The sequence below is a fragment of the Ciconia boyciana genome, chromosome 24 (assembly GCF_034638445.1).
Source record: "Ciconia boyciana chromosome 24, ASM3463844v1, whole genome shotgun sequence".
Lineage (NCBI taxonomy): Eukaryota > Metazoa > Chordata > Aves > Ciconiiformes > Ciconiidae > Ciconia > Ciconia boyciana.
This window is the reverse complement of record NC_132957.1, coordinates 2,462,925-2,489,620: the sequence shown is the minus strand read 5'-3', so window position 1 is coordinate 2,489,620 and position 26,696 is coordinate 2,462,925. Positions and strand designations below refer to the sequence as shown.

Sequence of the window (26,696 nt, the reverse complement as noted above, 5' to 3'; positions counted from 1 at the left end):
GGGACGTTAATGCAAAACCCATCAGCCACACCAACAGCACAGGAATACCTGTCTCTATCCCCTACAGGCTGGATTAATGGATCTTTCTTTTTTATCCCTGTAGGAAAGCGTTATTCCCTCTGCATTTGTTTCAGAGCAGCGTCCTGGTTCAGACTCTCTCCCTGCTACATCCCTGCGCAGGAGCACTGGAGTTCCCTGGAAATACCGTGATGGGAAGGAGTTGTGAAATGGCAGATGTCACCGTGCGTTGATGGCACACAAGGATGTTGCTCCCTGGGGGCTGCCAAGAGCCACTTGAGCAGAGAAGTGCAGGCTAAACAAGCCAAAAGCCTACGTCAGTCCCTGGAGTACTTGGTGTGCCCCAGCACGTGGGGCTGGTTCCTGCTCCCCTTCGGACTTGTTGCTGCCAGGGGGTCTTGAGGGGCTCCCCATGGGAGTCCCAGCCAAGATTTCCAGCCCTGACTGTGGATTTGAGTGCTCTGAGGGGTAAAGCAGGGTTTGCATTTCAGAGGAGCTGGACCTGCGTGGGGATGGGGCTCCTGGGCACATTTCTGGGGTAGGTGGGTATCGTCAGGAACTGTTTCTCTCTTTCAGTAGCATAGCTATGCGTTCTTTTAACTGATATGTTTATCCTCCCAGATAATGTTTAACTGATATGATCTGGCCTCCCAGAGACCTTTTCACTTAAGGTTTTAAAGGACCTTGTGGTGATGTGTGGCCAATGGTAGAGACAGGTGGGTTTTGGTGGAATTAACCTGTTCTCCAAGCCCTTAGCTGAGCCAGGACCTTGAGAACAGGCTACAAGGGCCTCCTGGCATGCAAGACTCGAGCCAGAGGGTCCTCATGAGGGCCAGGGCAGGTGATGGGAATGAGAATCAAGTTAGGTTAGCAACCAGATCATTTTAAATTCTTGTTGGGATCTGGTGCCATGAAACAGATTAAACCTTGCACTGATTATGTGAAGTTGGGATAAAGCAAAGCTGGACCCCCCGGCTGTGATCCTGCATGGCTTCCTTAATGAGAGGAAGCAAAATTAACACCGGGCAAGTTGATTTTTTCATGGCTGCTGTTGGATAAAGTTTAGCTCGGAGGACTTTTTAACCTTAAAACAGACGTCTTCAGGTCTGGGCTAAATTATGCCTCCACAGGCTGTCATTATATCATAAAAGGAGCAGGTAATTTTAACATTTTTGAACAATTGCCCAGATTAAGTTTGCTAAAGAAGAAACCTCTGTGAGTGTTCATGGACGCGTAGAGGAAACCAGGACTGGAATGCTTTGATTTATGAGTGGGGCCGGGGATGCCCGGGAATGAGCGGGTCCTTGGACAGCCTACACACGAGAGCAGGAGGCTTAAAAGACCTGCTGAAATGCTTTGTGGTCTGAGGATTTTGCTGCTGTACTGATTCATCTCCGATTATCAAACAGAGCACAAATTCCTTCCTGATGACATGCGGGTGAGTGCGTTACCGGAGAAGCCAGCTGATGAATTCAGGGTGAGAGGGATATGGCAGAGGGTCCTTTGGTTTTTGGGGGAGGACTGGAGAGCCTTTGGTTGCTGATGTGACTCATGGAGGTTTCTGCAGCCTGCAGAGCACATGATGCTGTTTTATGCTCACTGGAGATGTGGCCATGGAACCAGAAGGCATTTTTAAGAGGTAAAACAGCATTCTTGTCCATGGGCTGGTGACGCATTCTGCAAAATAGCCATATCCCCCAAGGAGGAAGAGAAAAACCCCAAACGACAGCCCTGTGAGCAGCACATTGTGGAGACAGGGCTGTGTGTAACTATTCACTCTTTGACATTTTCACGGGACGGGGGGAAGGAGAAAAGGAGAGACGTCGTGTGCTGTCTTGTGCTCCAAGTTACCCTCATTTTTATACCCCAGTAAAACTTGGCTCCTCGAGGGCCCGAGTCTGCATACCCAGCAGTGGTGGATGCCAGCAGGAGAAGCATCTTGGCCCCATTTTGGGAGTGCAAACGGCAGTGCAGACTGTGCAGGATCAGTCCTGGGATGGTGTTGGGACCTCACTTTGCTGCCGCTGACGTCAGGCGGGAGCACCCGGGGAGCTGGCTGGAGCAGAGTTAGAAACACCCTTTGCTGGTGTGAATTAGGTTAGAGCATGGTCCCGGGAGGAAGGGGGAGTTCATTAAAATGCCACCACATGTGGAGTGAGGTTTTAACTGATTTTGAGCGAGTGCAGCTGACAATCTGAAAATATAGTTTCCCCTCCAAAGAGTTTTTATTCTTTCAGTTCTGCCTCACTGCAGCCTTCAAATACCACAGATGTACATAGAGGTGATGGTCTGGCATTGGCATGAGCTTTTCCCAGTAGCGATACAGAGCAGACCAAGGCACTATCAATTATAGTAAGCTCTTTAAAGAAAGATGCTGCTTTCCTATCGCTCAGGTCTTTGCGCCTGTTCACACTCAGTGCGAAGTAAGTGGCATTTTCCAGCTTTTTCAGCCACAGTTTCTTTTCTTTGTAGTTTCGTGCTGCTCTGCTGTTGGTTTATGCAGGAATAGCCCAAGCAAAAAGCACCCCAGCTCTCAGCAGGCAACATAAATTCAGCTCCTGGAGCTGTGGGAACCCTTTTTGGAGATGCTCCTCAGACGCAGATGCACAGGCAAGCCCTCGTGGTTTAACACCACATTGCTAAATTTAACACCGTGCACGTCCTTGGCCTGTTTGGGCGATGGGGTTTAGCATAACCCCGCTCCGAGCTCCGGAAACCCACAGCCGTTACACTTGCTCAGCTGACACGAAGGAGCCCATCTTGCCCTGATGATGTTCTTGGGTGGCTGAGCACCCACTCGGCACTGACTTACTCTTTGTTTGCTTTAATCCCTGCAAAGCCAGGTGCCACAACTGCATCGAAACTGCTTTAAATCTAGGTGCCACTGTCACCTCCTCCCCCAGGGATTTCTTTGAGCTCGGGTGCCACCGCACAGTCCTTTCCAAAGGGAGAGCCCAGCTTGGAGTGGGAGGCCCTTCCCGAGGCATCCCGGAGAGCTGTGTCCTAAACTGGCTCCGCTCTCCCACCCCTTCTGCCCTCCCTGCCAGGTAGAGGGGATCCTCCTTCCCAGGACAAAAAACATGCTTTAGTCGTGGCTGTTGGGTTTCACTTTTTTAAAGGGTGGTAAAATACTTCCACTAAAATCCACTCAGAGCAGGGGGAACTGAAACAACCCAAAGAAAGCCATTACAATGCCCCCCTCCCGCGGCTGCCTCCTCCTCCCTGGTGCTGGGGAAGGACTTTCCGGCGGGATGGGCTCCTCTTGCTGTGATTTAGGACCCATCTCCCTGGGAAGCTCTCGTTGAGCCAAGCAAGACCACAGAGCCTGTGCTCTCATTGTTATTCTGCAAAACAGCTGCTTATTTCTGCTTAATCCCTTTCCAAACACATAGGCTTAAATCAGAAAAGTTTGGTTTTATGCCAGCTCGTGCAAGAAGCTGTCCTGAATCATATCTCCGGGCAGACGGACTCTTGTGGGGCTTGTAAAATACTGAGCACCTTCTTGGCAGAGTCATAGTGAATAAGAGTGAGTAAAAAAATTGGCCCGGCCTCCTGGGGAAGGGGGGGCTCCTGGCCCAGCTCATTCCCAGCAGTGCCGCAGCAGCAGCGTGGAAAAGGGCTTGCAGCTGAATCGGGGTAAAAAAAAAATCCTCAATATTTAGATTGATGAAGTAAGGGAAAAATGCCTCTGTGAAGAGGATGGCCCCAAAGGGTGTTTCTGTGCACTGGGTAATTACATGCATGTGTTTCCGCTGCTGGTCGAGGTGTCCAGTGCCCAGATCCAGCCTGGGCTCTCCTCTTGCAGGGCCAGTGTCCCCTGGCTGCTCATTTCTCCAGAAATCGCAGGGAGGCCGGGAGAGAGAAACATCCGTGCGGCCAATGCTGCTTGCATAAGTGGGGACCTGTTGTGCTGGGACGTCTGGAGGTTGACCTGGGGCGAGTCCTCAGCTGTAGGGACCATGGTGGAGCATCATGGGGGACACTGGAGACCTCCCTGGCTCAGAGTTAAACCTTTGCTGCCGCCTTGGCCATGTGAATGCAAGGGCAAACCTGGCCTGACCCAGCTGGTGGATGGGTGATGGTTTGAAACAACCACCTGGGTATCGCCTCATCCCTGGAGAGAACACCCATTTGTGGCAATTTGGACCCATGTGTGCAGGTACAGTTGAAACCCTAACTAACGGGCCTAGCAGCAAGGTGACACTTTAATTAAATCTCTCTCTCTCTCTCTTTTTTTTTTAAATTATTTTTTTTTTTAAACAGGTCAAGAACCTCATGAATTTCCCCCTGGAAAACAAATGCACAGCAAAACCAAAGCTGTGGGTCACCCCACTGAAGCCAGCTCATCAGAAGCTGAATGCGAGCTGTGGGAGAGCAGCTGAGATGAGACAAGGAAGCTTCGCTGCAGAGGTGGACTGCCACAGGGCAGCATGGCTTGTTGGAGCTGATGGAGGAGGAAAACATCCTAAACATGTCAGTGCTGGTTTGGGCGGCTGCCAGGGCAGGGCTGGGAGAAGGAGGGCTGGGAGAAGGGTGAGCCGCAGGTATCACAGGTAGGATTTCAGATGTCAGGTCTGGGGAAGCGCATATGTACACGTGCAACCGGCACATGCGTGCGCACCAGCGTGGGCAGCCTGTCTCCAACCTTGTATGCACACACACGTGCCTCGAACACAGCTGCCAACGCACACCTGCCTGCACACCCGCAAAGCAGCCCCTGCGGGCACAAACCACCCTGCTCATCCTTGCCTGGTCCCAGTTGTGTTTTCTTCCCCTTCCCTTTGCATGGCTGCACCTCGCAGATGTGACCATGTCTTTCAACTGGGCTGGGAGCAGCCTCGGTCTGGCCCCAGTCCTGCTGAGCCCCTGCCTTTGGTCCAGACACTGGAGGGTCCTGGAGGGTAAAATTTGGAGGAAATGGGACTGGAAGGCCTTTCTGGTAGTGCGAGCTGAGCGTTGGCTGGAGGAGGGGGACCATGGGTAAGTCTTTTCTTATTTCCAGCTCCAGCAGCATCTGGGCATCACTGGTGCTGTACTGCTATGGGAGAGCTGGGATTTGCCCACCGGGTCTCTGGCACGAGAATCATCCCGCCCAGGTATTGGCATTGCCCCTCACCAATCGCTTTCCTAAACCACAGTCCTGACCCACTCCTAGCCCCTTGCCATGGTCCCACGGGTATGTGGGAAGTGCTGGGGCGTCTGCAGGCATCCTCACAGTCTTCTTCCAACCAATGCTGGGTTTTCAAGCTAGTGGAAAGGAAATGACAGCAGGAGCTGGGGCCAAATGCTGTGATGTGCACAGCCCTCTGCCCTGCCATTTGCCCTCAATCCAGCTGTGATTTCTTTTTATTCTGTACAAAAGCAGCTCCCAAAAGAGCCCATAAAGCAGTGGCAGCTGCTTTGGAGAATGCCAAAAGCATCCGAAACGTGAGTAGGATGGGTGCGTGGAGCTAGAGGAATTCCTCCTGCAAACCCTTGGTGGCACAGGAAGGGAGGCACGGTGGCTGGCTAGCAGGGCTGCAGAGCATCCCCCATGGGGCACCTCACCCCATGCCACCTTCCCTGGGGAGGGCAATAAACTGTGATGTTGGCAAACAGCTTGGTGGTCCAGCTCGGGGAGCGCAGGAGGATGCTCGCATCAGCTGTAGAGCAGGGAGGCTCCTGCCAAAGTCTCCCCAGGACTAACACAGGGCTGCCTTTGCCTGGCAAACATTTGACGCCACGCAGAGGAGATGCTGGTGCATCCAGGACGTTTCCATAACTCAGACCCAACACAGGCACCAAAAATAAGATAAGACAAAAATAATTCCAAATAAAGCTCGCTTCTTAAAAGCAATAAATAACCTTGAGCAGATGCTGGCTCGCTCTTAATCCAATTATCTATCAGCAGGCCTACGCGGTGCTGGGAGAGAAAACACACCAACTCCATCTTGCTGGGAAATGGGGCTTCAGCTTCTTCCAGTTTTTGGACTCCCATCCTGCCCCAAATCCAGCAGAGCTCTCCAGAAACATGATGTCCATGGGCAGCACAGCAGCACAGGTGAGCTCCCTGTCCAAGGGCACACTCTGCAGCCTGAGGGCATTGCTTGTCGCCTGCCTTCTGTATTGTTCAAAGCACTTGAAGGGTGAAGTTTTGCGCTAAAATACTAGATCTTGAATGCCTCTTCCCCAAGGCTGCCACAGTGGTGCCTTCTTGAGTTCTGTGATGCAGGTTCTTGGGGAAAAGCCTCCTGCAGCCCAGCATGCTCGTTTCACAGCCACCTTCCCTGCCCAGAGGATTGCAGGGCTTTGCATCCCAGTCGGGATGTGACTCATGGGATGCTACAGCCTTTGGGGTACCACAAAGGCAAAGCCAGCTGGACCCTCTGTGCCTGAGGAGGAGAAACCTCTGGGAAGGTGGTTGAGGAGAGTGGGCTTTGCTCTCCTTGCAACTGCTCCTGGCTGCTTGGCCACCCACCCATGCGGACCCACTGTGAGAGGCTGGGATGGGCTCAAGCAGCAGCTTCCTCGGCAATGAGTGGCCCCTCTTGGGTCTCAGGTATCAGCAGCCCCGGCTGGTGGTGAGAAAGCTGATGGAAGGCAAGCCACGTCCGCTTGCTGTGATGGCAGTAAAAGTATTTCTGGAGGAGCGCCCTCGCCAGAGTAAATTGTTGGCAACCACACGCTAATTCTCTTTTCATAAACAAAGCGAAGGAGATAAAAGCAGCAGCCTCGGCTGCCTCTGCCTTCTCCCTCTAGCGCAGCGCCTCGCACCCTTGCACACCCAGTCCCGCATCTGGAGCTCATTGGGGGCAGCTGCTGGGAGGATGCGGATGGGAACCAGCTGAGCCTCCTTCCACACGGCTGCCAGGTCCGAGCACGGTCCTCAGGAGGGAGTGTGCGAACGGGGCCCTGCTTGGGCTGGGAAGCTTGGTTCAGACTGACGGTGGGAGATGAAGCACTGAAAAGCAGGGTGGTTTGGTCAACCTGTAAGCAGATAAGTGAGGTGGCCGCCCTGTATTTTTAATGGCCAAAATAGCTTCAGATTTCCTCTTGGCCATTCATCCCTACCAAACAACACTGGCCAAATGCTGGGAAAATGTGCTGCTTGTTAGATCTTGTGTGTGTCCTGAATTTTGTCCTATCCCTGGCACAAACCTGAGACAGGCACCATGAGCAGGGTGTTTCCTTCAGGCCCTGCAAAGAGGTGGTCATCTTGGGAGCAGGCACCTTGGAGTACCTTGGGAGCAGCTTCCCAAAGCTTTGGCTTTGGGAAGTTGTTATTAGAAAGGCTGATTTGAACCCTTTTTTACAGCCAAGTGTCACTGCAGATGGCTTTCTCAATGCAGAAAGATTTTAGCGGGATGGGGAGAAAAAAAAAACTGTGTGGCCACAATGGAAATGTTTGCATTTTCCATTTACAAGGGGAACATTTTCCATTTTGGGGTTGTAAGTGACTTCTGTTTAGAAACTTGAGGACAGCATAGTACAATGCAAAAACAAACAGCAAAACAGCCCAATTTGCTGCAGCCCAAACTGAAGCATTTTGAAATAAATGAAACAGAGCCCTCTGGCTGGCCCCGAATGAGATCTCAGGAAGTGGGATAGACACCTTGGCTGATCCTTGGCTCTACCAAAGCCTTCCCAGGGCATCTCCCAGTGGATCCTGCTGCTGGTTTTGGGCAACATTTTAGGGGCTGAGCCCATGGTGCTTACCTGGACTTACCATGGACTTGTCAACGCTGTAGAGAAATGGTGTTTCAATCAAGGCTGCATATAGCAGATGGGAGCTGGCCTGGCGTGGGAGTGTGCCTGCCCAGCCCCAGCTCCCTGAATCACTCCCGTTCCATTGGGGTTTGCTTTGTGCTTTCCTGACGAACCCTTGCTGGGGTGCTGTTTTTCATTAGCTGGGGAGGGCAGTTTGCTGCCTCGTTGGCTCTTCCACATCCATCCCATCCTTAGGGAAGGCTTGAGGAAATAACTTGAGTCAAGCATGCTTGGGGAACTCCAAAATGGTCCCCTCTGCAAGAGTCAAATTATAGACCGGTGTGACCTGCATTACTCTTTACAATCTGAGAGCTGTGGTCCTTCAGCTGCACCTTTTTTTGTTTATCTAGATTTCCTCTGAAACCAGAGATGTGTTGCTAGTGTGGTCTTGGTCTTCATTATAATTTTATTAGTTACTTTTCCAGCTACTTGTCTATTACATTTTCCCCTTCTAGACCCTCCCTTTGCCTTTTCTTGGAAAAAAATAGATGCTGTGCATACAGGGGGTCACTGCCCAAATCTGCTTTCTTCTGGCAACCAAAGCATACAGCAGGAGACCTGGAATCAGCTGCAAGTGGGCTGTCTCTGGGGTGCAGCTCAGCCTTTCCAAAGGATGCTTTGCGAGGGTGTGGCCAGTGTCTGGTAAGACCCAGTCTTCCTCTTCTCTGTTTTGGGTCGTTATCTCACGCGTGGGGAGCTGCGACTTGTCTTTGCAGCCCCTGAGACACCAGGGTCCTGCCTGCACAGTGGCTATAGCTGAGCCACTGGGTGTGAAGGGGCTCAGGGAGCCGATGGGAGCTGCACATGGTGCAGTGGAGGAGATGGCAAGTTGCTGCTGGAGGTAACCTCTGTCTCACCCACCCCTCAGACCAACTGTGCATCCACCCATCAGCCCGTATTGGGTACCTGGACCCACATTTGAACCTCAACATCATCAAACCCAAAGGGAATGACTGTATTTTTGTCTCCTGCTCTCATGCTAAATGATTTTCAGCCCTTGGCCGTTTTTAAATTTTTAAATTTTTTTTTTGTGGAGACCCACAGCAGACAACTGACAAATCACCCTTAATCCACTGAACTGCTAAATCTCTCGGTAATCCCTCACCAGCACTCCTCCGACGCTGCTCCCCTACAACAGACATTCTTGGTACCATTAATCAGCGTCTTTGGCTCCCGGGTGCCTCATGGTACGTGTCTATGCAGGGAAACCCTCTCATTTATAAAACTTGGGGACCTCCCACAGTTTCCCATTCCCTGTGACCCCAGCGAGGGGGTCAGTGCACAGAGTAAACTGGTTGAGAGGGAAGGTCCTAATATTTATATGGAAAGCCATTAGCAGGCAATATCTTATCTACCTTCTGTTTTGAAGTGGAGGTTTGGGGCGATGGCAGGGCTACGGGTAGCGTTGGAGCTGCCTCTGAAATGCCCTGACATGCTCTGTTTTGCCATCCATACTCGTGGCTGCGTTATAGCACATTCTTAATGTTGTGGGATGAGAGCAGTGGGTGCAGAAGGATTTCAGAGAGGAAAAAAGGAGCTTAGATCCTCACCTGCCAAATTTTAAAGCCAGACAAAAGGTCCCAAATCTACCTTGATACCTCCTGGGGTGGTGTGTTTTAGCCAGCTGGTCCCTGTGTGGATGATGTCCTTCCAGGCCCAGCTGGAGGATGGAGTGGTCTTTCCTGGTCTTAAAAAGTATAAACCTATGAAATAGCCATTGTCTTGTGAACTCCCCTGAGCCTTCCCCAGATGTTGAGCATAGCTTTGAACACAGAGGTGGTCAAATCTTGTTTTCTCCAGTGGAAACCGTCTTGGAGAGCCTCTGTGTTGGATGTAAAAAAAGGCAGGGAAGAAGTGAAGATACAGCAGTGGTGAGATTCCTGTAGGACTTTTCACATGAGAGGAGAGGTGGTGACTCCCTGGGAAGGCAGGCACATAGGACACAGGGGACCAGCCGGTATGTGGATGCTGGGTAGGCAAAATATCGAACTGCAGCACTGTCACAGACTGCATTTCTTTAGGAAATGTGGCAAAAAGCAAACCAGAACCAAACTAAACAATGAGGCAGTGGGATTCCAAATTTGCTGACGGTTTATTCATAACGTATCTTCAGCAAAAGAAACCCTCTGCTCCTGGGCTGCTGTGCAGCTGTGGCTATAACTTCGTAGTACCCTTTTTTCAAGTCCATATCCTCATAGGATGCTAGGAGTCCAGGCTGGGCTGGGAATGGGAACAGAAGCATAGATGTAATGAAACTCATTGGAAGCAATGAAGCTGTTGGCAGCGGGCAGTTGGCTGACCTCCAGTCAGCAGATTCATGGTAGCATTCAGCGTATAGATTCTGGGCACTTTGTAGATGCTGGGCATAGACTGGGGAGAACATTGGCGCTGAAGCAGCTGTTGGGAGTCCATGAGCCCTAACAAATCTCACAGTGATTGTCCCTTAGTTCAAAAGCCATCAGGGATATCCAGGCACAGGCTGGAAAAGTCTTCAAGGGAGGGGAGAAAATTGACCTCACCACCTAGTTCTGCAAAGCTGAGAAAAGCAAATTCACAGAGCCAAGAGTATGGTTGCTCCCTCTTTCCTCTCCTCTCTCCAAGCCTGACATGGGATGGGTTCATGCGAGATGGAAGAAATGTTTCTAAACCAGAAAGCTGCCTGTTGGCAGCATTCAGATTGAATGTGTGCTAGGAATGATCACTTTTAAAAATCAGCTCATCCCCCCAACCCCCCCATCAAGAATGTTTCTGTGTTTCCGCGTAGCTTTTGTTCTGCTTCAGTATCTGGGTCTGTCTATTTATTTGGATTGTTTGTACCAAGATGGATTTTGGAGGTGTTACTATTTGCAGTTGCTTAAATCCTACCCTGACGCCATCACACGCTGATTACTAAATGCTGAGAAATGTAGGATCTTGGCTCTTGACCTGGGAAAGACACTTGATGATTTCAAGGAACGGGCAGGATGGGGACAGCTGGGGGGGAGCAGCACACCATGTGTTGGGCTGCTTCTGAATCAGGGAAGGGAGCATAAATTGTCATAGGGAACACGTTTTTTTTGCTGAATGCACTTGGGCATGCTGGAGACACATAGCATCTCTGATTCCCAAAGCTAATGGGGAAAAAATAACTTGATTCCTCCCCAGAAGAATGCTGGAGCCTTTCAGTGCTGTGTGTGAACATGGCCTGGGCAAGCAAGGCCATTAGTGCTGTCATCCCTCTGGCGTGGTTCAGCTCTGGGTGCAGCACAAGCAACTGTTTTTTTTTTTCTCTAGAAGGAAGTAGCGCGTTCTTGGAAATACAAACAGTTCACAACCTTCCTGCACCACTCCCTGCCACTATCCTGGAGGCTGGAGCCCATGGGGAGCAGCAGTGGGGCTGCCTGGCCTGGGCTCCCCCAAGGAGTCAGACCCATGCCAAAGGGTGGTGTTGCTCTCCAGGAGGAGCTGTGGTCCCAGCAAATGCACAGGACTGGTGATATAATATAGATAGAGCAAAATCATGGGGCAGTCTGGGGAGAAACAGTGGTAATGAGGTTTGGCCCACCCAGGGAGGCAGATAGCTAAGGGGATGCAGGGTTTGGGGGATTGCTGGTGTTCAGGGCTGGCTGCTAACCTCACGCTCCCATCCCAGTCTCCCTGCTGATGTTAAAGGGCTCTGGATCAGGCATTGCTAAATTTGTTCTCGGTGGCTGCATCTTTCTGCTCTGCTGTTACTGGGCTGGGCCATGAGGTGGGTCTAGCCTAGAAGACCAGTAACCCATTGCTGGGTGCCAACCAGGGCATGTGGTTATACAGTGAGGCACAAACAACACGCTCAGCATCTTAGGAACTGTTGTACATTTGGGGTTGGGCCCATCCCATCTCCCTGATCCTCCTCCCTTACGTTGGAAACCCACATGAGAAATTCAGCAGGGTGAGAGTGCCTATTGACATGTCTTTTATGTCTGTGCAGGCAAAAAGGCTGAGGGTGATGGAGAGGAGCATCAACAGTCATCGTGTTTGGACAAGACCTCCCCATCCTACCCACTGAAGCTCAGCTGCACGTTTAGGACTACCACTGGATCCATGCTGGTATTTGCCTGTTGATGATCATTTCACAAAATATCTTTGTTCCTGGAAAGCCTCAACAAAATGTTCTGCAAGAGATGAGCAGGGCTGCAGCTGTGAGTGCCCCAGGCAGAGCTCCCTGGTGAGTCTTTGCAAAGCAATTCTGCATTCCTCCCACTCCTTTGCCCTGCTCTTACACTTTGCAGTCTGCTCAAAGTGACTGGAGCAGGGAAATGTAGTGTTGTTCCCTTGTAGACTCTGCAGAGGCTTTTCAAAGGAATTGGAAGTACATAGAGACCTTTTTCCAGCTAATTTTAATACAAACTTTAAATGCCTTGATACTAGCAGAGATATATTGCTGATGTGGCTGTAAGACATGTGCCCTGTCCTCTTGGAGTCTGTCTTTTCTTGGGACAAGGTGTCTGATTAGATAAATGCTTCCAAGCACTCATCCCTCAGCTGTAGCCCTGGGCTGTGGCTTTTCCTCACATGCTACATATGCAACAGGAAACTAAATGGAGCCAGGGCACAGGTCTAAACACTGTCCCATTGTCATCTGTACCGCACACACCTTGGCACAATTTTAGCCCATGTCAAACAGCGCCTTTCAAACAGCATCTAGGCATGATCCAAGGATAGCCCAGGGCAGAGACCATTCCCAGCAAAAAGCCTGGATGTGGCTGCAGTTGACTGAGAAGCAGCAGGGATGGGAGTCAAGCTGGGTCACTTGGCCTCAGGGACAAAAACTAGTCTCTGGCTCACTTATTTAGTAATGTAGACAAATCCAGTGTGTTTGCAAATCCTTCGTTGTGGATTATCCATTGTGGACCAACTGCGTTTGGTGACCTCTTTGAAGGTAAATGGTCTTAGCTGTTCACTTGCTAGCATCCCTGGGTGAGCAACGTTTGCCCTGTTGGCACAGGGAGTTCAGCCCTTGCATTTTCCTGTGCTCACCTGGGCGAGAGCTCAGCATCCGAAGCTCTGCCGTCGCTTGCTGGGTCAGCAAGCACAGTAACCAGGAAGCTTCTCCAAAACACAGCATTGTTTGTCTTCAGATGTAGAGATTACTGAGACTATTCATCATATAACAATAAGTCTTCATGTCAACCGCGTTTGGTTGTGCCAAGTCTATTACCTGAACTGCCTCTTTGTTCTGTCTGTGCTACAATCTCACATCACCTTCTGGACTAAGTGATCTGTCACCTCACATTATGTGTGCCACTTGCAACAATTCTCAATCCACAGCTTTTGTGACTGTTTTTCATGGCTTCCCTACACTTGCTCATTTGTTTCGTTTACCTTAAGTACCCCTGCTCAGCTTAAGTTCCTTATGGTCCTGGTTTTCAGGGGTACAAAAGTCTTGAATCTTCCACCTGCCTGAAGCCTCTGAACTGGTGCTACAGGATCCTTCAACTCAGGGCTTCCCATGGTGCTGGGAAACTCAAATCTTCTTTCTCTTCTACAGCCTTGAGTAAAATTGCATCTGGGGACATCTGGGCATGCAGGGTCTTCATTTGTGCTGCTGGCTGCAGAGCTCATGGACACTCAGCAAGAAAGCCAGCTAACACCTGAACTTCACGACTGCATCTACCCTTGTAGGACAAGTCTGTTCTCCTGAGGCTAACCAATGTGCCTGGGCCATGTTCATGTTAGAGAAATCCTTTTGCCACCAAGGCATGGCCACATGCAGGCTACCTGTAGGGAATGGTTGCTTGCCCTGGTAACTCTCAAATTGCACCTGGGTCACATTTGGCGTAGTACTAGCTGGATCATGCCAAAGCTGGGCCATGGACCATTCCCAATTTCAGCCTCTAGGTGAATTAAATCCAGAGCCTGTGTGCTCTTATTGTTTAAGTTACTAGTATAGGTGTAGCCTGTGCCATGGGGAAAGGGCAAGAAGTTACAGTTTCTGAAGGGTGGAATTTCTAGGCAGAGCAGTTGAACGGCTGGTACCTTCTCAGGCCCAGGTGAGGAGCCATGAGACCTCAGGCTGCCTGGGTCACCCTGGGGTGAGCAAACCATGAGTTATGGCCCCCATCCCTCATGCCATGGTATATTTTTTGCTCTCACCTGTGCTGGAGTGTTCCCAAGTCTGCAGGAGGCACCTGGATACACTTCAGGTGACCTCCAACTCTGTCCCAGGAAACACACACCTGCTGGTAGAACTCCTGGAAATGTAAAATCTTCCACCCTGTATTGCCCACTTACAATCCCCTTGCCCACCCAAAACACCCCAAACATGCCTTAAAACTCCTTCTGTGAATTTAATTCCAGACCAACAATCCATATTTGCAGCTGAATATATTTAAGCCTGATAATAACACATAATGGCTTTTTTATATCCCAGCCAAGTGCAGCCAATCTCGATGAAAGATCAGTTCAATCTGGCCATAGCAAACAAACAACCTCTCCATGTCCACAGACCGTGATGTACAATGCCTATTCACCTGGGCTGGAGACGCTCCAAAGCATGGTCTGCGGTGCTGGACACAGGAGGGATCCCCCAGACAGTCGTGCTCAAGCACTTGTCTACTCTGAAGCTCATGGTGATTGCTGAAGTCACCAGTCCCAAGATGCACTTTAGCTCAAGATCCTGGAAAGCTGACAAGGAGATGTGGCCTGCTGTGGGGATGGAGGCAGCTGTGCCATGAAGCCCATTAGCTGGCAGGGAGACTTGCAGACCTGATGCCTACACCTCCAGTCCATGCCAGCTTTGCCCGTCCTTCCTGCACAGAGCTGTCCTCCTACGACACAAGGTGGAGAAGGAAGCGTATCACAAGCAAATCCTGTGGATTGAGACTGGCAAAGGAAGCAGACTAGTGCATGTGCAGAGGTGCTTTCAATGGTAAGGTATGCTTTAACCACAAACAATGTCTGGGCTGCTTTATTTGACTGTTCCTTAATTTGTCAGAGGAATCTGTCCTGGCTTTATTACAGCTTTTATTATTTGGTGACATGGTTCTGGTGGTAGCGACTGGCACGCACAGATCAAGACACAGAGGAACATCTGGAACACGCCGCCGATCTCTCCCTGCGTCTGTGCTCTCCTTTCTTCTCCTCTTTTCCTGATTGTGTTATCCACTTCAGTGCTCACCTTCACGGCGCACTTTCTCACCAGGACCAAGCCTGGAGGTGAGTTGCAATAGTCCTTTCTTTTTTCAATAGCTATTGGAGGAGGAACCTGACTCGGGCTGCGAGAGAGAGGCATACACCGGATACAGGAAGGAGGGGGTCTGCGGACATCTGTTTTCACCTCTGATTGCAGGGAGGCATTGCTTCCCTCTGTATTTTCATATTGTTTCTGTCAGTAGTATAAGTACCGCTGATATACAAGATAGGAGGAGACAGGTGCTGCACCCACCAGCTTCTGCTGGAAATCCTATTGTTGTGAGGGATCTTACAGCTACCCGTAAGACCATGGTGGAGTGCAGGTTGGTGCTATATGGATTTCCTTGTCCTTAGGTCAATGTTGCAAATAAGAGGCAGAGACCAAGCATGCAGTCAAGACTGTCCTGGTGGACAGTCCTGATGACTGCAAAAGCAGCAAGACGTGGGCTTTGCGGCACAGACAGCAGCCCTGTGCTCTTAGAAACCACAGCAAGTGGATCAGTAAAAGCAATGGGGTGTTGCAGAGCTGAAAGACCATGACTATTATCTGGTACAGAGGAGAAGCCAGCAGGATGCTGGTGATAAAGCGCTGGTGGACGGAGACTGTCAGAAGTTGGGGGGTTGTGGTCATACAGGTGCTAGCTGTGCTGAGAAGGCTGTGGCTACTGTTCACAGGACACTGAAGGAAAACACACAGTTAAACAAAGGCCATTAGTTAGTACAGATAATCTGTTTTGAAATGTTCAATAAGGTCATCACCTGAAAGACAAGGAAACATATATAGCACCAGCCTGCACACCAGAATGTTTACAGTTAGCTGTCAGATGCCCCACAGCCACAGGGAAAGGGAGCTTCCCCACCCGCCATCTCTGTGTGACACTGACCTCAAAATCCAGTTTGTGGTTCACGGGCCCATTGGCCTGTTCTTCTGGTTCATGTCATCTTTTGGGGGATCCCCTTCAGGTCTTTTCCTTATTGTGCCCACACACATGTTCTTCTGAAGTTGGCATTGTTCTGGTTTCCCACGTTCGCAGGCAGTGTTGCCCGTGTCTTGCAGCCACGTGCAAAGCCCAAAGTCTGCCCCAGTGCTCCTGTCATCCTGCTGGGCTGGGCTCGGTTGCGGGGGCTCATCTTTGCATGTGACGGGATTTGTGCAGGGGGCCCCTTGGTGGCTTCCTTAGAGGGCTCTGTAGCCCTTGGGCATGTTCCCACTTCTCCATGCCCCCCACCCTTTTGGTACCCCTCCGCCCTCGTGAAGTTTCTGCCCACCCCAGACATGGTAAAATGGGGGACCCCAGCCTGGCCATTTTATATCTACATTTTTAGGGCTATATGTTTTTAATCTCTGTAGCTTCATAAATGTGTATATATATATAAAAATATATATATACACAGCTATACATATATAGAAGAATATATAAAACAGTGTATCTATACCTAATAAATAAACAATTATACATATTTGTACACTCCTTTATGTATACTTCTATATATCGTATAGAAGTACAAAATATACATTTATATACTATATATAGTATACTATATATTATACTATATATATAGTATATATAGTATATATACTATTTATACTCTCTCTATATAGTATATAAATGTATATATTTTTATATATGAGCATTTCCTGGTCCAAAGGAAGCAGGCAGCCAATCACAGGGCTGCTTCTTGGTCCAAAGGAAGGGGGCAGCCAATCATAGGGCTGCCTGAGAACAAGTGGGGGAATGATGCTGTCAAAAGTGGCAGTCTCCCATGGGGGAGGACATGGCGGTCCTCTTCTGATGTGCTTCAGGCTACACTGGTAGCTAGTCCTGCCCGCCAATCACAGGGCTGCCTGAGAACACGTGGGAATGACGGTGTCAAGAAGTGGCTGTCAGCCAATCACAGAGCAGTATGATGTTTAAAAAAGCAGGCAGGTCTCTGCCATACAATGGCGGCACCCTGTTCTAAAATGGTGGCCAAAACAAAATAGCAGCCCCATGGCGGCAGAGGGAAGGCCTTCCCGCTCAGATGTACTTCAGGGTAAACCGCAAGGCGTGGCCGGTCCTGCCAGCCAATCACAGCAGAGCACATGACCGGCAGAGGGGGCGTGAGGGGCCTAAGGCTGCTGGAAGGGGGCGGGATTTCTGGCCGAAGCTGGTGGGCGTGGCACCTGTCGCTCCCTCGCGCGTCTCTCAGCGGTGCCTGTGGTGCTTCTGCCCCTTCTCGGGTCCCCAAGGTCACAGGTCTCCCCATGACTGAGCGTCCTGAGGAACCCGCGACAGGCTGCTCGCGGCTCTTCTGGGAAATGACGGGAGGGGAGAAGGGGCTGACGAGGAAAGGCCGGGGGTGGTGATGGAGGGAAGCCCGGGGTCTGTGGAAGGGCGTCTGTGGCCTGTGGGTGAGTGTGTGTGTAAGCGCCTTGTGTATGGCACTCCAGAGACCGTTGTTTCTGCAAAGAGGCGGCTGGAGGTAAATGTCCTTCAGGTCTTCACGCTGTCCCCTGAGCCCCTGTGCGTACCTCCCTGCCAAACTGTGTACCCAGAGCCACCTCCCTGCTGGGGTCAGTGTGCACCCATCACTCGTTGTCCTGTCTGTGGTGTTTGCAGATCCATTCATGGAGCTCATGGAAGGGAAGAAGATCTCCTGCAAGAAACTCCTCACCTTCCTGCTCTTCAGCTTCATCTTCAGCTCCTGCCTCTTTGTTTCTCTTCGTCAGTTCAAGACTTCTGAGCCAGAGCATTATGATTCCAATCCCTCTGCACAAATAGCCCATGCTGGAAACACGAGTACCCCACCAAAGGGCGAACACAGGCTGACCATCCTGCTGTGGAAGTGGCCCTTTGGGCACCACTTTAACTTCATAAACTGCTCAGAGCTCTACAGCACCTCGGACTGCCATTTCACTGTCAACCGCAGCTGGTCCCACAAGGCTGATGCTGTGATTATGCATCACAGAGATGTCTGCAGGGACACGGAGGGGCTGGCCCAGCTCCCCAGACTCCCTTCCCAGCGCTGGATCTGGTTCAACCTGGAGTCCCCAAGTCACTCTCCAAACTTAGGCGCCATGGACAATCTCTTCAACCTGACCATGTCTTACCGGAGAGACTCGGACATCTTCACCCCTTACGGGGAGCTACAGCTCCTTGGCCAGCCCCAGCCCCTCAGCATCCCACCCAAGACCAAGCTGGTGGCCTGGGTAGTCAGCAACTGGAGAGCAGGCTCCTACCGGGTAAAGTACTACCAGGAGCTGAAGAAACACATTGCTGTGGATGTTTATGGGCGACATCACTTGCCCCTGCCCTTGGACAAGCTCCTTCCCACTGTGTCCCAGTACAACTTCTACCTGGCTTTTGAGAACTCGCGGCATGAAGACTACATCACCGAGAAGCTCTGGAGGAACGCCTTGTCCTCTGGCACCGTCCCTGTCGTGCTGGGGCCTCCTCGAGAGAACTACGAGCGCTTCTTGCCCCCTGACTCCTTCATTCACGTCGATGACTTTGCCAGTGCTGGGGACCTGGCGCGGTACCTGTGGGAGCTGAGCGAGGATGCTGAGAGATACCAGCGCTACTTCCAGTGGCGCAAGTGGTTGAAACCCGTGGTGGGGGCCGGCTGGGCCCTGCATGTCTGCCGAGCTTGTCACTTCTTGCAGACGACGGAGGCCAGGTACCGGGTTGTGCCCGATCTGTCTGAGTGGTTCGTGTAACTGCTGTTTGCTCAGCTCTCTGCTGCACTGCAATCTTTTTGTCCTTGCTGGCGGGTTGCAATTTCACGGGATGATTGAACTTGATGGAAATGGAGGAACAAGAGGAGCTTTGAAGTGAACAAGGACAAGGAAGCAATTAGGTGTTTGTATGTCTTTGTCTTACTGGAGAATAGGCTGTCAGATAGAGTAGTACATCGGTGTTTTTGCTCATCTATTCGTTACCTGAACAACTTGTTATGCTGGCTGCAGCTTGGTCTTTGGAGAAGTAACCTTCAGTCTCTGTGAACAATTCTGGATCAGCTCCACAGGTTGGAGAGCCGAAGCAAGTGGCCAAGAGGGGAAGGTGAAATAGCAATACCTATCATAAACCTGTTTCGAGGACTTTGTACTGTGCAAAGCTGTGGCTTGAAGGAGCAGCCATACCACGAGGCTGCCTGTTGCTGCATGAGGAAACGGCCATGCTCCTCTCTCCCAGCCCTGCAGCCCCAGTCCTGCCCTTGCTCTGCCTCAGGCTCTCCCTGACTGCCTCTGGGGTGCTGCATCAGGATGCTACACAGGCAGAAAACAACTCAATTTGTTTTACAAGGCTGGTTTTTGGACAGGTTAGCAAGACAGTGTGAGTTTGAGGAGGGGTCTGACAGCAGCAGACTGGTGCAGGTAAGGTGTGGGGTGCCAAGGATGCCTCTTGAAAGAACCATTAAGTTTTAGTGCCTGCAGCACCCTGTGGCAAGGAGACGCTCAGGACCAACACATGGTGAGCTATCTCCTCCTCTGTGCCTCGAACATTGCAACTTCTGGCATCCGCTGATGCCTCTAGGACACGTGCTTTAAAAACAGTGAATAATTGGCCTTTATTGAGCTTCCTGCTGCTGTTCAGGTCATATCACTGGAAATTGTTTCCTTTTCAGGTTGGGGAACCCCATTGCATGGAGTCGGTGGACACAGCTGTGCCCTTCCAGGCTCCCTGCCGATACCTCTGACACTCTGTTTTTGTGACTGCTACTGATCCCTGAGCTGAGCTTTTCAAAGGTCTGTCCTGACCCCAGGACATTTCCATGAGGAAAATCAGCTGAGAGTCCAGCAATGCATACAGAGATGCAATTGTTTTCTCCATCAGCAGCATTTAGCAAACATTTCCAAAGAATTCCCTCTGCATTTCCTCCCAGTCATTCTGTAGAAGGACCATCAGCAAGACCTTGTCTTTGCGAGTCCCTTATTTTCATTAGCAACCTTTGCCACCTTTGTTTTTTCTCTGCTTTGCAGATTGGTTGAATACATTGATCAGCACAAGCCTAAGAACAAATCCTTCCCTCTGAAATGTGAACCTTTATCCCTCCCATCTTTTTCCTGTCCACCTAACAGTACCTGTCTAGATGAGACCTTCCTGAGGCTGCTTAGTTTCTTGAAGAGCCCTTGCTGGTGGACCTTAGTGAAACCCTTTGGAATTTGGAACCCCTTTGGAAAAAGGTAGAAAAATGTGCCATGTCTTCCTTAGCCATGTGCTTGCTAGCTGCTTCAAAGAAGAGCAATAAATTTGTGAGGCAGCATTTTTTATTGCCAGATAATTGCCCATGCTTCTGCCTTTGCCTTGTCTTCCTGCAGACACACACATCTCTCCTCCTTTAGCATGTAGCGCCTGGGATCTCATCAACTGACCCTGGAGCTCTTCCCATCTTTAGAGCCAGTTCAGTTCAGAGCAGCTGGAGAAATTTAATACTACTGATCAAGCTGATATGGATGTGGATAAGGGAGAAATAATATTCTGCAGGTGAGCTCTATGAACAGTCTCTTCCCATCAATGGGTGGCACCGGGGAGTTGGGATGGATGGTCACTCGTTTCACTGCTCTTGCTAGATTTGGAAAATGACGTCTGTCCCTGGGCTAAATCCTTCCACCTCGAGACTTCCATTGGGAAGACTTCAGCTTTGAGCACTGGCCTCCAGAGCTGCGTTTTGCTGGCATTGCCAGCAAATCCCATTACAAAACAGAGTGGTTGATTAAACTGAGCAGCGATGGAGCACCACATGTGGGGGCACAAAGTCCAGCTGCTTGGAAGGGGTGTTCCATCCTGAAAAACCTGAATTGAAAAACCTTCCTGAAAAATCTCTTCCTGAAAAACCAATTGCAAATTTCCAGGAGCTGTTAGAGATGACCCATGCTGCGTGTGTGATCACAGTCAGGAGGAGCTTGCTCTTGGCTTTAGCCAATGTCATAAAAAGCCTTCCCAGGAAGAAGCCACAGTGTAAAGCCCCATGAACACGTTCAGTTCACCTGAAATATTTTTCTTTTGCTTGTTTTGAAGGGACGTGCTGCAGGGAAGGGGAGTTCCTGGGGGGTGGCAATGCAGGGTGTGTCAGGGCAGGGCTGCTGTCTCCAGGGGGTTTAGATGCCTCTTGCAGCAGTGGGTGACTGCAAATATGCAGCTCCGCTGGCCAACAGGGTTGTCAAGTATACAAGGTGGCATTTACCATGTGCAGAGCAAGTGGCCGTGCATCGGCAGGGAGCCCAGTTTTGGCCCCGCTGTAGACTTGGTGATGATGTTTATTGAGATCACCCTGTGCATTAAATAGACATCTTATTAAACAGGCAGCTTGGATCTCATTCCTTTGAGCGACCTGCAGGCTCACACTGGGGAAGCAAATGCTCATGAACAGGAGCTTCAATCCATCCCCCTCAAGACCTGTTTTTGTATAGCCCCTGACCCTGTCATTTGAGTTGGGCTCAAGACTGCCCATGGTCCTCTGGAAGGAAACACACCCTGGGCTCTCTGAAATTCTCCTTAATAAATGCACTAGCAACACGCAAATACTATCAACAGCATGTTATCAAAGCAGTTTGAGTGGCAAATTACAACACAGCCATGTCATGAAAAAGGTTTAATTTGGCTCTTATGCATGCCTTTTTGAGTCCTAGAGCATGTATAATGTATATACATGTACAGTGCAATTCAGGTCCCTCATGCTCTTAACTTCAACCTCATTTCAACTTCAAAGGTAAGAAATAAAATCTCTTGTTTCAGAGGAAGGCACTAGATCAGTTATCAAAAGGGAGAGAGAAGTGACTCCAGAAATGACTGAACCTTTTCTCGTCCAGGAGCAACACTGCTGCCACAGCCAAGCGAGGAAGGAGATGTGGCCGGGCACAGCCAGAGCCCTTGCTGCTCTACGTCCCTTCCCTTCTGCCCAGACTGAATGGCTGTGGGTTAAACTTCCTTCCAGCTGCCTCAGTCTGCAAGCGATCCAGCATGAATCGTTAGGCAGTAGCAGAGGTTCGGGGAGCCCACCCAGATCAGCAGTATGAAGCAGGTTGCTTTAGGCTTTCGCTCAGGTTGGTTTGCAGGAGACAATGCTGGAAGAACGCAGGAGACAACTCAGGGCGAGGAGACAACACTGCACCGTGAGCAGCTGAAATTACAGGTTTGCACCAGTTCAAAGAGCAACAGGACAAATTCCCAGAAGAAAACTTCACTAAGAACCTTTCAGTGGAAAAACATTCCCTCACCCGTTGGTCTAGGCCATCCCCAAGTTGCAAAAAAACTGGGGGAAAAAGAAGCTTCTCCAAAGCCTCTCCAAGGAAGGCACGAAGCACGGTCAAAGCCTGCCCAGCCACCCCAGGCTGAGATGCCTTGCCATGCAGATGGACCCCGTCAGAGCCAGCACTGGTGGCATTTTCTGGGAGTGCCACACTTTGGTGACGACGCACTCCAGGAACAAGGAAATGCCAATGTTTTTGCACCATTGTGCTGGGAAGAGGCTGGATGGGGAAAGCCCCTCTGGCATAGGGCTGAAAAGGGAGCCGGCTGCAGGGAAGAGGGGAAAGGGAGGGACTGAACTCAAAGCAAATGCTAGGGGTTTGTCAGGGGAGCACAACAAAAGATTAAATTTGGAAATTTTCAGTTGAGGTCAACCTGAAACATGTAAATCATGTGCTGAGGGGTGGGGAAGAGCCAGATTGAAACTCAAGGTAGTTTTTAAGTGGAAAGAAATGCCTTTCCAAACTTGAAAAGCTCCCCAATGGAAATGCTGAAGCGAAGCCCCAGGCTATGGAGGGTTTTCTCTCAAGCAGAAGGAGGAGTATTTCTGCAAAGCAGAACAATTTCCATGGCTGATGGCAGGCGACACACACCTTAGAGCGGTGGCCAGCCTCGAGGTGGCCGTGTGCTGTGACGCAGAGGGCTGGGACACAGATGGAGAGGGATGTTGAATGGCAGAAGAGCACCCGGAAGAGCCGTGGGCTCCTTGGCATGGGGGACCACGGGGACAGGGCTTGACATGTACATTTAGTAGACATCTTGCATGCAGAGAGGGCCAATTCTCCCAATTTTGGGCTTCTGGGAAATTTCCCTTGAGGGAAACCCCTTTTCCAACTATGGGGAAAGTCAAACAATTTATCCAACCCTGCCGATGCCTCCTGCTGCTGCAGCCTCTCCAGCCATGGCTGGAGAGCATTTTGGGAGCGCCCGCTCGGCAAAACAGCTGCAAGAAATCCCCACTTTTCTCTTGCCAGCCTCCCAAGCCCCATTCCCTTTGCTTCCAAGAGCTGGAGTCATTTAACACCTATTAAAAAGAGACGGGTCCCGTAGGTTTTTGGACTCTTAACTGGGGAATGGCAGCACCATGGTTATTGGCTCTCTCCTTTTATGCTTGAGCCTGGGGTTATTTTGGCAGGTCGAGGCCAGCCAGGCTCGTCAGCCTCATCCCTTTCCTGGGTCCAAGGGCTATTTGGAGACCTGGGTGAGCCTTGGGGAGAGCAGCAGGGGTCTTGCTGACCCTGAGGCTGACCAGCCTTCGAGGCTGCAGGAGCAAAGGCAAAATAAATATACAAGGGGGCAGATTTATGAATGTTGACCTCACCCTCATCCCCCAAATTGTGCTGCAGCCTTCGAGAGGGTGACCAAAATATGAATTTTAGTTCCGTTGAAGCATTCAGGACTGGGCAGACCATGGGGTGTTAGGAGCTTGCACTCAGCCAGGCTTAAGCCATGGTCCTTGAGGAGGGGACGTGGGGTTGGCAGGACAAAAACATTGCATTAAACCTTCCCCTCCTCTAAGCGCTGCCATGGCCTGGGGAAGGGATGCCTGTGGGCGACGTGGAGCCACACACAGGCTGATTTCGTTAGGGGATGGGAAAGCTGACACCACACTTGGGAAACTCTGTAAGGGGGGACTTCATTGAGGGAAACATCTGGATGGCTGCGCCACGGGGGCCCGCGGCTGGGAGACCGTGCTGGGAAGTCACAGTCCAGCTTTTCCCGAAACACCGGTGCTGGGGTTTGCAGCCTCTTTGCCGAAGTGGGTTTCCCCTCCACACCCAGTTGGAGATACCAGTGTGAGGGGCTGCTTCAGTCCCTCACAGAGATGTGAAAACACCCCATTTTCCCCCAAACCTCTCGTCTTTTTACCCAAAGGTGGTAGGAGGCTGAAGTGTTCCCAGCTGACACTTTGGGGCAGAGATGGTCCAAAAAACAGAGAAGGGGAAGCTTTATGGGGTGTTTCCCCAAGAGGTGAGAAAGAGGCTGCTCCTCATGGGAAACCAGGGAGATGATAATGTTGAAAATGGTGTTTTTGGAGCAGTGTCTGACTTCTGCTCTGCAGAGACACTTGGCTGAGGGGAGCCAAGAGGAGAGGCAGAGCTTGGGAGAAAGACAAGTCCTCACCAAGCCCGGCTCAGCAGAGCTTTGCATTTGGGGAAGGGAAGAGAAAAGGCTCAGATACACCAAAATCCTGAAAACAGCAGCTGGAGCCTTACAAGCTCCAGGGTTCCATCGTCTCTGGGTTTGTCCTTCTGGGTGTGTGAAGGTGCCTGAGCCACCCTGTAAACTCAATTATTTCCAGCTTTCCTGAGCCTACAGGCGGATACCCCCCGTGCTTTGGAAACCTGCTCCTCGTTTTGTCCGGTGAGGCTGGGAGGGGGAACATGAAACTATTAAGACTGTTTTCTCCGCGGCTGTCCAGCACCACCGAGCTCCCCCCTTCCCTTGTGGCAAAACCCCAGCAGCAGCTGAAGCAATGAATATTGTTGTTCCCGGGCTTCACATTTTTGGTAGCACTACCAGAGAGATTGGGAGAGAAATCACCATGTATATGGGTTTGGTGTTTTTTGTTTTGTTTTGGTTTTTTTTTATAAGACTTGCAAACTCCACACTCTTGTCTTCACTTTTATTTCGTGTTTTCCAGTTTGAAGTCGGGCTGGGTTTATTTTCCCATGGCTTTTCTTACTGGGAGGTAATTTTGAGAAGCTCAAACTGAGCGGTGGGGTTGAGCACTCTCAGCATCCCAGTTCCCGCCTGTTACTTTTTCCATTTAAAAATGAACAAATGAATACAGAACGTCATTTGAGAGCTGGGATTTTTAAGCTGGGGCTTTAAAGCAAGCACCAGCCAGTGAAAATCTCCCACTTACACCATGAAAGTTGGCAACGTGCACCTCATCCCCAAGAAATTGCACCCAAAATCATCCCCGGCCCCAGCCCAGCAGCACATCCTGGCTTCACGCTGTTGCCTGCAACTGTTGTTTTCTTTCTATTTTTTTTTGCAGTCTTGGAGGAGTCAGATTTTCCAAGCAGCCCTCTCCAATTTGGTCATTAAAACTTCACTTTGTCCTTTTTTTTTTTTGTTTGTTTTGTTTTGTTCTTTTTTTGGACAGGCTGGCAGCAGGATCACCGCTTTTCTTAGTTTCTGGAGCGCATGCGTGCGCACATGTACACACATGCATGCGTGCACACACGCGAAGATTTATGAGTCTCAAAAGATGCTTCATAAAATATTTACAAAGTGGAGCTTCGAGCGTGAATGTTTGACTCGGCCACGAGCCGTCCATGGCTGTCAGGCCTCTGGGTGGCATGAGGGGGGAATATAAACAGACCTTTTTTTCCATTCCCAAAAAAACACTATAAACCTTTGTGGTTCAAAAGCATTTTAGCTTCTTTTTTTTTTCCCCCTAGTTGTTCCCTGCTGTCCGGTGCCAAGCCTGGCAGAGCAGCGGGGCGGCTCGCTGGCTTTGCTCGAGATGGGGTGGTTTGCAAACACATGCAGGACCTTGTACCCACTCTCACCACGGGCACTAGATAGCTTCAGCCTATTTTTCAGTGGGGGAAAAAAAAAAAAATAAATTTTCTGGACAGACTGGGGTGGGGGTTAGTGCTTTCAAAGGAGATGGATGCAGGCATTTCCCTGCATCAGGGACACATGCTCTGCACGGTAAATGCCACAATGTGTGTTAAAATGGGGGTAGTGTGTCTTAAGACGGGGTAGTATGTGTTAATTGGGGGTAACGTGTGTTCAGTGGGGTTAATGTCTGTTATATGGGGGGTGGTGCGTGTTAACTGGAGATAACGTGTGTTAACTGGGAGGTGGCACGTTAAATGGGGGCAATGCACGTTTAAAGGGGTCAACGTCTGTTAAATTGGGTTAACGTGTGCTAAAATGGGACTTAAACAGCAGGTCACCTCTGGCTTTTGTCCCCTGCGGAGCTACTGGAAACCAGTAGCAGGGAGAAGGAGCTGGGGTGGGACTGGTGCGTGTGCGGTGGCAGCGTTGGTGCCAACGCTTCCATTTTCCACAGCTTTGAAATGTGTTTTCGCCCTGAACTTGGCTGGGCTTTCAAATTACAACATTTCACCCAAAACAAAATATTAACCACCATAATCATCCTAATAAGAAGAGCAACAAAACCCCGGCCAATGCCTGCTGCTGGCTTTGAGATGTTTTCCCTATAAAATAAAATATGTTTTCTAACCTCAGCACTGCTTCCAGATGAGCAACTGAAACTTTTTTTCTGGCTGACCGTATCAAAACCTTGCTTTTTCTTGTCTTTTTTTTTAATCTGATTTTGCCAGAATTGGCATGTCTTGGAGCCAACCCAATTGGAAGTGCCTTTACAAGAAGGGGGCAAAGATGATTATTTCTGTGGCTAAACCAGCCCAGACCCAGGCAGGCCACGACCCAGGTCTTGGTAACGTCTGAAATCATTGGTTTGCGTAAATATAGTTTTGTAGGAGATGAAAGTGAAAGCAATGGGGCTGTTTGCAGGTGTGCATGGAGGTTTCTGCAGGAAATAGGAAAATAAAGCCAAGCTCCTGC

The 26,696-nt window shown here is 50.3% G+C and overlaps 1 protein-coding gene across 50 annotated transcripts in view; it reads left to right on the top strand.

Moving 5' to 3' along the window:
• LOC140643538 (4-galactosyl-N-acetylglucosaminide 3-alpha-L-fucosyltransferase FUT6-like) overlaps positions 1-25,715 on the top strand; it is a 66,719-nt gene extending 41,004 nt beyond the window's left edge. For 19 of the 50 annotated variants that reach the window (XM_072845451.1, XM_072845438.1, XM_072845442.1 and 16 more), the window contains 11 exons: positions 104-4,177; positions 4,282-4,491; positions 4,821-5,114; positions 5,909-6,058; positions 11,717-11,953; positions 14,234-14,661; positions 14,783-14,943; positions 17,520-18,576; positions 19,880-20,083; positions 20,219-20,384; positions 21,710-25,715. In XM_072845451.1, coding sequence (XP_072701552.1) covers positions 14,654-14,661; positions 14,783-14,943; positions 17,520-18,576; positions 19,880-20,083; positions 20,219-20,249 — 1,461 coding nt within the window. In that variant the 5' untranslated portion in view covers positions 104-4,177; positions 4,282-4,491; positions 4,821-5,114; ... (1 more) ...; positions 11,717-11,953; positions 14,234-14,653 and the 3' untranslated portion in view covers positions 20,250-20,384; positions 21,710-25,715. Of the gene's footprint in view, positions 1-103; positions 4,178-4,281; positions 4,492-4,820; positions 5,115-5,905; positions 6,059-11,716; positions 11,954-14,158; positions 14,662-14,748; positions 14,944-17,519; positions 19,219-19,879; positions 20,084-20,218; positions 20,385-20,470; positions 21,604-21,635 lie in introns of those variants that run through there. The other 31 variants (XM_072845452.1, XM_072845444.1, XM_072845457.1 and 28 more) reach the window with 31 other exon arrangements.
• Positions 25,716-26,696: the final 981 nt, after the last annotated feature.